The 8,710-nt window shown below is 73.2% G+C and overlaps 2 protein-coding genes across 2 annotated transcripts; both read left to right on the forward strand.

Moving 5' to 3' along the window:
- The first annotated feature begins 195 nt into the window (after nt 1-195).
- On the forward strand, nt 196-6,598 carry LOC137677302 (programmed cell death protein 4-like). Its single transcript, XM_068424595.1, has 11 exons — nt 196-317; nt 1,171-1,447; nt 2,371-2,468; nt 2,575-2,688; nt 3,189-3,410; nt 5,274-5,371; nt 5,457-5,571; nt 5,802-5,909; nt 5,983-6,093; nt 6,172-6,311; nt 6,396-6,598. Exons 1-11 carry the CDS (start codon nt 255-257, stop codon nt 6,445-6,447), a joined length of 1,398 nt encoding a protein of 465 aa, XP_068280696.1. The 5' UTR covers nt 196-254; the 3' UTR covers nt 6,448-6,598.
- Nucleotides 6,599-6,751: 153 nt separating this feature from the next.
- On the forward strand, nt 6,752-8,707 carry MOGS (mannosyl-oligosaccharide glucosidase; the record flags this gene model as incomplete). The annotated part of the gene is made up of 4 exons (XM_068424599.1): nt 6,752-7,157; nt 7,277-7,497; nt 7,600-7,793; nt 7,879-8,707. Coding segments are annotated over exons 1-4 (1,632 nt in total), but the record flags the coding sequence as incomplete, so codon positions are not given.
- Nucleotides 8,708-8,710: the final 3 nt, after the last annotated feature.

Raw genomic sequence — 8,710 nt, forward strand, 5'->3', positions numbered from 1 at the left:
CTGTCCTCTGAACGGTGGGGTGGGGGCTGACCGGCCCCCGACCGCCCCGTCGGGGTCGCCGGGGGCGGCTGCGGCCCCGAACGGGGCCGCAGCCGCCCCCGGCGACCCCGACGGGGCGGTCGGGGGCCGGTGGTACCGGAGCCCCCGGTGATGACTACGACTCCCATGATCCCGGTCACTTCCGTCGCGGGGCGGGGTCGTACCGAGCCGAGCTCCCCTTCCCGGTCCCGGTGCGGGCTCCGGTGCCGCCCGCCATGTCCGTCCCCTCCTCCGCCGTTCCCAGCTCCGAACCGGGCGGTACCGATCGCGTCGTTACGGTACGGGACGGGGTAGAGGGAGGGGGTCGAGAGCTGTGTCCCCCCACCCCCCACGCCGCCGCCACACCGGGTTGAGCCCCCCGGTGCCACCGGGAGCGGTGGGGATGGGGTGGGGGGGGTCCCTGATGGGGGTCGGGGGTCTCTGAAGGGGGTCGGGGGTCTCTGAAGGGTGGGGGGTGCGTGGTGGGGGGGTCCCTTGGGGGTGCCGGGGGAGGCTGGGGGTCTATGGGGGTCTCAGGGGAGGCTGGGGGGTGCGTGGGGGGTCCGGGGGGAGGGTGGGGGGTGCATGGCGGGGGTCCCATGGGGGTCCCAGGAGAAGCTGGGGGTCCCTCAGGGGTCCCAGGGGAGGCTGGGGGGTCTATGGGGGTCCCAGGGGAGGGTGGGGGGTGCGTGGGGGGGGGTCCCTTGAGGGTCCTAGGAGAGGCTGGGGGTCTATGGGGGTCCCAGGAGAGGCTGGGGGGTGCGTGGTGGGGGTCCCGAGGAAAGCTGGGTGTCCATGGGGATCCTAGGGGGAGGCTGGGGGGTGCGTGGCGGGGGTCCCATGGGGGTCCCAGGAGAAGCTGGGGGTCCCTCAGGGGTCCCAGGGGAGGCTGGGGGGTGCGTGGGGGGTCCTGGGGGAGGGTGGGGGTCTATGGGGGTCTCAGAGGAGGCTGGGGGGTGTGTGGCAGGGGTCCCTTGAGGGTCCCAGGAGAGGCTGGGTGTCCATGGGGGTCCCCGGGGGGAGGCTGGGGGTCTATGGGGATCCTGGGGGGAGGCTGGGGGGTGCGTGGCGGGGGTCCCACGGGGGTCCCATGGGGGTCCCGGGTGGCGTCACGGTGCCCCGGCACACGGTGACGGTGCCCGCGGTGCGCAGGGTCCCTGCCCGGCGGGCGCGGAGGAGGAGGAGGATGGGGACGAGGACCTGCTGGGGGCGGGGGATCCCCGCGCCTGGACCCCCCAGGAGAAGCTGCTGCACGAGGCGCGGCTGAAGGCCAAGGCCAAGCGGCGGCTGCGGCGCGCGTCGTCCCGGGACTCGGCCCGCGAGTCGCTCTCCGAGGGCACCGAGCCCGGCCCCGAGCCCGGCAGCCCCAAGGGCAGGAGCCACGACCGCCGGTCCCGCATGGGCAAGGGCCGGGGGCTGCCCAAGAAAGGTGAGGGGCTGGGACCCCTCCTGTGGGGCTGGGACCCCTCCCGTGGGGCTGGGACCTGTCCTGTGGGGCTGGGACCCCTCCCGTGGGGCTGGGACCCCTCCCGTGGGCCTGGGACCCTCCCGTGGGCCTGGGACCCTCCTGTGGGGCTGGGACCCCTCCCGTGGGGCTGGGACCCCTCCCGTGGGGCTGGGACCCCTCCCGTGGGGCTGGGACCTGTCCTGTGGGGCTGGGACCCTCCCGTGGGGCTGGGACCCGGCTGGGACCTGTCCCGTGGGGCTGGGACCCTCCCGTGGGGCTGGGACCCTCCCGTGGGGCTGGGACCTGTCCCGTGGGGCTGGGACCCTCCTGTGGGGCTGGGACTCTCCTGTGGGGCTGGGACCCCTCCCGTGGGGCTAGGACCCGTCCCGTGGGGCTGGGACCCCTCCCGTGGGGCTGGGACTCTCCCGTGGGGCTGGGACCCTCCTGTGGGGCTGGGACCTCTCCTGTGGGGCTGGGACCCTCTTGTGGGGCTCGGACCCCTCTTGTGGGGCTGGGACCCTCCCGTGGAGCTGGGACCTGTCCTGTGGGGCTGGGACCCTCCCGTGGGGCTGGGACCCTCCTGGGGGCCTGGGACCCTCCTGTGGGGCTGGGACCTGTCCCGTGGGGCTGGGACCTCTCTTGTGGGGCTGGGACCCTCCTGTGGGACTGGGACCACTCCTGCATCCCTGTGGGACTGGGACCCCTCCCGTGGGGCTGGGACCCCTCCTGTGGAGCTGGGACCCCCCTTGTGGGGCTGGGTCCCCATGGGGCTGGGACCCCTCCCGTGGGGCTGGGACCCTCAGGCAGCGCCCCCAGGCTTAGCCCCTGCCTGGGGGGGTCCCACTGGGGTCCTGGGTGCTCCCCCGCCGCTGAGCCCCCGCTGACCCCGCGCGTGCCCCACGCAGGCGGCGCGGGGGGCAAGGGCGTGTGGGGCGCCCCCGGCGTGGTCTACGGCTACCAGGAGCCCGACGCCCGCGACCCCAACTACGACGAGGCGGCTCAGGTACGGCCCCAGCCCCGCGCCGTCCCCCCCCGCCCCCCCCCAACGCCGCGGGCAGCCCCGGTGGGCAGCGGCGCGGGCAGGGGCGGCATCGTCCCGGTGCCCGCAGGGGGACACGGTGTACGCCACGGTGGTGCCGGAGCTGGAGGAGGGCGAGCTGGAGAAGAACGTGCAGCCCACGGTGCTGGAGTACTTCGAGCACGGGGACACCAGCGAGGTCATGGTGCGTGGGGGCGGGCGGGGGTCCTGGGTGGGGACGGGGGCCGTGCTGCCGCCAGCGAGGGCGGGGGGAGAGGGACCTCGGGGGGCTCAAGTGTGGGAGGAGTAACCCCACGCACCGGTACGGGCTGGGGGTGGTCTACTGGGGAGCAGCGCTGCGGGGAAGGTTCTGGGGGGCAACAAGGTCACCACGAGCCAACGCTGTGCCCTCGGGGCCAGGAAGGGCAACGGTGTCCTGGGGTGCGTGAGGAAGAGTGTGGGCAGCAGGGCGAGGGAGGTTCTCCTGCCCCTCTGCACGGCCCTGGGGAGGCCACACCTGGAGGAACTGTGGGCAGTGCTGGGCCCCCCAGTTCAAGAGAGACCAGGAGCTACTGGGGAGAGTCCAGCGGAGGGTACGGAGATGGTCCGAGGGCTGGAGCATCTCTGCTGCGAGGAGAGGCTGAGGGAGCTGGCGCTGTGAGGGGGGGGCTCATCAACGCCCCCGTGCCCCCGTGCCCGGCGCAGGAGCTGCTGCGGGGGCTGAACCTGGGCAGCCGGCGGCACGCGGTGCCCTCGCTGGCGGTGGCCCTGGCGCTGGAGGGCAAGGCCAGCCACCGCGAGCTCACCTCCCGCCTGCTCTCCGACCTGGTGGGGCGCGTCGTCACCCCCGAGGACATCGCCTGGGCCTTCGACAAGATGCTGCGGGACCTGCCCGACCTCATCCTCGACACCCCCGAGGCCCCCCAGGTGCGGGCAGGGCGCGGGGACGGGGACGGGGACGGGACGGGGGATGCTCTGGGGGGATGTGGCCATACTGGGGGGATGCTCTGGGGGCCCATGGCCATACTGGGGGGATGCTCTGCGGGGACATGGCCGTGCTGGGGGGCACACGGTCATACTGGGGGGTTGCTCTGGGGGTCCATGGCCATACTGGGGGGATGCTCTGGGGGCCCATGGCCATACTGGGGGGCCATGGCCATACTGGGGGGATGCTCTGGGGGCCCATGGCCATGCTGGGGAGCCATGGCCATACTGGGGGGTTGCTCTGGGGGTCCATGGCCATACTGGGGGGATGCTCTGTGGGGACATGGCCATGCTGGGGGGCACACGGCCATACTGGGGGGATGCTCGGGGGCCCATGGCCATACTGGGGGGCCATGGTCATACTGGGGGGTTGCTCTGGGGGCCCATGGCCATGCTGGGGGGCCATGGCCATACTGGGGGGTTGCTCTGGGGGTCCATGGCCATACTGGGGGGATGCTCTGGGGGCCCATGGCCATACTGGGGGGCCATGGTCATACTGGGGGGTTGCTCTGGGGGTCCATGGCCATACTGGGGGTCCATGGCCATACTGGGGGGTTGCTCTGGGGGTCCCTGGCCATGCTGGGGGGTCCCTGGCCATACTGGGGAGTTGCTCTGGGGGGACATGGCCACGCTGGGGGGCACACGGCCATACTGGGGGGTTGCTCTGGGGGCCCATGGCCATACTGGGGGGCACACGGCCATACTGGGGGGTTGCTCTGGGGGCCCATGGCCATACTGGGGGGCCATGGCCATACTGGGGGGATGCTCTGGGGGCCCATGGCCATGCTGGGGAGCCATGGCCATACTGGGGGGATGCTCTGGGGGCCCATGGCCATACTGGGGGGCCATGGTCATACTGGGGGGTTGCTCTGGGGGCCCATGGCCATGCTGGGGGGATGCTCTGGGGGGCCATGGCCATACTGGGGGGTTGCTCTGGGGGCCCATGGCCATGCTGGGGGGCCATGGCCATACTGGGGGGTTGCTCTGGGGGTCCATGGCCATACTGGGGGGTTGCTTTGGGGGGACATGGCCATAGTGGGGGGCCATGGTCATACTGGGGGGTTGCTCTGGGGGTCCATGGCCATACTGGGGGGTTGCTTTGGGGGGACATGGCCATAGTGGGGGGCCATGGCCATACTGGGGGGTTGCTCTGGGGGTCCATGGCCATACTGGGGGGCCATGGCCATACTGGGGGATGCTCTGGGGGTCCATGGCCATACTGGGGGGCCATGGTCATACTGGGGGGTTGCTCTGGGGGCCCATGGCCATACTGGGGGGATGCTCTGTGGGGACATGGCCATGCTGGGGGGCACACGGCCATACTGGGGGGATGCTCGGGGGCCCATGGCCATACTGGGGGGCCATGGTCATACTGGGGGGTTGCTCTGGGGGTCCATGACCATACTGGGGGGATGCTCTGGGGGCCCATGGCCATACTGGGGGTCCATGGCCATACTGGGGGGATGCTCTGGGGGGGCATGGCCATGCTGGGGGGCCATGGCCACACTGGGGGGTTGCTCTGGGGGTCCATGGCCATACTGGGGGGCCATGGCCACACTGGGGGGTTGCTCTGGGGGCCCATGGCCATACTGGGGGGATGCTCTGCGGGGACATGGCCGTGCTGGGGGGCACACGGCCATACTGGGGGATGCTCTGTGGGGACATGGCCGTGCTGGGGGGCACACGGCCATACTGGGGGATGCTCTGTGGGGACATGGCCGTGCTGGGGGGCCATGGCCATACTGGGGGATGCTCTGGGGGGCCATGGTTGCCCTGGGGGGTCCCCGGCTGACGCTCCGTCCCCAGCTGCTGGGGCAGTTCATCGCCCGGGCGGTGGCCGACCACGCGCTGCCCCTGGACTTCCTGGAGCGCTACAAGGGGCGCGTGGACTGCGAGCACGCCAGGTGAGCAGCCCCCGGGACCCCGACGCCCCCCCGCCCCCCGCCATCCCCCCGGCACGCCGCCCTCACCCCCCCCCCGCTCCCGCAGGGCCGCCCTCGACCGCGCCGCCGTCCTGCTCCGCATCAAGCGCGACGTCAACCGGCTGGACAACGTCTGGGGCGTGGGGGGGGGGCAGCGCCCCGTCAAGCACCTCGTCAAGGAGGTCAGCGCCCGCCGCCCCCCGTCCCGCACCACGTCCCCCCGCACCCCCCCCCGCCTCCAGATGTGCCCCCAATGTCTCCTGGACGCCCCCTGCCACGTCCCTCTGGACGTGACCCCGGCCGTGGTGTCCCCCCAGTGTGACCCCCCGCTGTCCCCAAGCCCTCCCCACACCGGGACCCCCGCGCTGTCCCCCCGCCGCCCCTGTGCCCCCCCAGCTGCCTCTGTCCCCAGATGAACCTGCTGCTGCGGGAGTACCTGCTCTCCGGGGAGGTGGCGGAGGCCGAGCACTGCCTGCGGGAGCTGGAGGTGCCCCACTTCCACCACGAGCTGGTGTACGAGGTGAGGCCTGGGGGGCCCAGGGGGGGCTGGGGGGGGGGGGTCCCACAGCCCCGCTGACGCCCGCTGCCCGCAGGCGGTGGTGATGGTGCTGGAGGGCTCCGGGGAGGAGCCCGTGGCCAAGATGGTGACGCTGCTGAAGGTGCTGTGGGAGACGGGGCTGGTGACACTGGACCAGATGAACCGGGTGAGCGCGGCGGGGTGCGGGGGGGTCGGTGGGGAGCCCATCCCCGGGGCTGACACCGCTGTGTCCCCCCCCGCCCAGGGCTTCCAGCGGGTGTACGAGGAGCTGGGGGACATCAGCCTGGACGTGCCGCTGGCCCAGGGGCTCCTGGAGCGGCTCGTGGAGCTCTGCTTCGACCGCGGCGTCATCACCAGGGCGCTGCGAGACGCCTGCCCGGCCAGGTACCGCCACGGGGGGCTGGGGGGGGCTCCCCCCTCCATCCTCCTCATCCTCCTCATCATCTTTCTCCTCCTCCTCCTCCGCAGGGGCCGGAAGCGCTGCGTGAGCGAGGGCGATGGGGGACGGGTGAAGCAGTGAGGTGGCCACCGGCCATCGGCCCCACGAGGGGCTGGGGGCTGAGGGGGGGCCGGGGGGGCCTGCTGTGCCCCCCGCCGCCATGGACCCCCCCGGGACCGCCCCTCCCGGCCGTGGGGGCGCCCCCGGGACAGAATAAAGCGGCTCCCAAGGACGTGCAGAGTGTGGTCTGTGTGTGGGGACACGGGGGGGTCCTTGTCCCCTCTTGGGGGTCCCGTGGAGGACCGACGCCGCCGTTTGTCCTCCCGCCCGCCAGGCGGCGCCAGCGCGGCGCTGCCTCTCCCGCCGTCGCGCCGTGATGACGCAAACGCGGCGCGACCGCACCATGGCGGGCGAACGGCGGCGACGAGGCGGCGACCGGCCCCGGGAACGCGGAAACAAACGGGAACAACAACAACAACAACAACAACAACAACCACCACAGCGGGGCCCGGGCCGCGAACGGGACCAACCCCAGCGGGCACCGGGCCGGGGCCGCACGGTGCTGGTGTTAACGGCGGCGGCGGCGGCCTTGGCGTTGGGCCTGGCCGCGGCGGTAACGGAATGGAAGCGTTGGAGCGCGACCGCCCGCCTCGTTACCCCTCACCCCGCTCCGCCCGCGCTTCTCCCCGGTTCTACCGGAGCTCTCGCTTCGCCTCGACGTTTTTGGGGCACTTACCGGCCTCATGTTTATTTTGGGATGAAGACACGTAGCCCGCGGGCTCTCGTTACCGGTGAGGGGCGGGAGCAGGGGCAGGCAGAGCCCCGGGGCAGGGCTTTGCCCTGCCCCGGGGCTCTGCCTGCCCCGCTCCCGCCCGGAGAACCGCAGCTGAACCCCCCGCGCTGTCCCCAGGGCTGATGTGGCTCCAACAAGGCGAAGGCGGCGGCGGTTTGCGCCACACGTGCGAGCAGAACGACGGCGTGTCACGATACGGCTGGTTGATGCACGACGGGGAGAATTTCGGGGTGCAGGAGATCCGGGACGGGAAGCTGACGTTAAAAACCGAGTTCGTGAAACGCCCGGGCGGGGAACACGGAGGGGATTGGAGCTGGCGCGTCAGCGCGCGGACGGAGGTGAGGGGACACCGGGAGAACGGCCGGAGCACCGGGTAACCCCCCCCCCCGCCCTTCCTCACCGCCCTTCCTCACCTCTCCCCCCTTCCTCTTCCTCGGCAGGGCGCGGGCGGCCCGGCCCCGCTCCTCTCCCTCTTCTTCTACGTGGCCACCGACGGGCAAGGGACGCTGCGGCCGCACCTGGAGAACGGGACGCGGCTGGCGGCCGTGACGGGGACGACGGAGGAGCTGGGCAGCTTCACCCTCACCTTCCTCCGCCCCACGGCCGAGGGCGGCGACGACCCCAAATACGTCAGGTGCGTCGCTGCGGCGGGCCCCCCTCCCTCGCCCTGTCCCCCTCCCCATGTCCCCCATCCCCTGACACCCGCTCTCCCTCGGCAGCTACAACGCCCTGGACGCGCCCAGCCCGGGGCTGCACCGCCTGACCGACGTGGTGCGGAGCAGCCTGAGCAACCGCTTCGTCTTCGCCCCCCCGGGGGGGCCCCGGCGCCGCTTCTTCGCCGTCGACGCCTTCCGGGGGCTGCCCGGGGCGGCGGCGGAGCCCCCGCGGGGGCACCTGCTGCTGCACCAGGTGACGCTGGAGCCGCCCGCCGCCGTGGAGGTGACCTTCGAGTCGGGCAGCGCCGGGGGCCGGCGGGGGCGGCTGGCGGGGGCGGCGCTGGCGGCGGCGCTGGCGGGGCACGCGGCCGCCTTCGAGCGGCGCTTCGAGGAGACCTTCGGGCTGGGCCGCAAGGGCTTCCCCCCGCCGCAGCGCCGCTTCGCCCAGGCCGCCCTCAGCGAGCTGCTGGGGGGGGTGGGCTACTTCCACGGGCGCTCGCTGGTGCAGTCGCCGCTGGAGGAGCCCCCCGCGGCCGCCCCCGAGGCCGGCCTGCTCACGGCCGTGCCCTCCCGCTCCTTCTTCCCCCGCGGCTTCCTCTGGGACGAGGGCTTCCACCAGCTGCTGCTGGGGCGCTGGGACGCGGCGCTGAGCCGCGAGGTCCTCGCCCACTGGCTGGACCTGATGAACGCCGAGGGCTGGATCCCGCGGGAGCAGATACTGGGCGAGGAGGCGCGGGCCAAGGTGCCCGCCGAGTTCCTGCTGCAGCGCAGCGAGACGGCCAACCCCCCGACGCTGCTGCTGGCGCTGCAGCGGCTGCTGCCCGCCGCGCCCCCGCCCTACCTGCGCCGCCTCTTCCCCCGCCTGCGCGCCTGGTACGAGTGGTTGGGCCGCACG

This window comes from Nyctibius grandis, unplaced genomic scaffold, assembly GCF_013368605.1.
Source record: "Nyctibius grandis isolate bNycGra1 unplaced genomic scaffold, bNycGra1.pri scaffold_134_arrow_ctg1, whole genome shotgun sequence".
NCBI classification, from domain to species: Eukaryota; Metazoa; Chordata; class Aves; order Nyctibiiformes; family Nyctibiidae; genus Nyctibius; species Nyctibius grandis.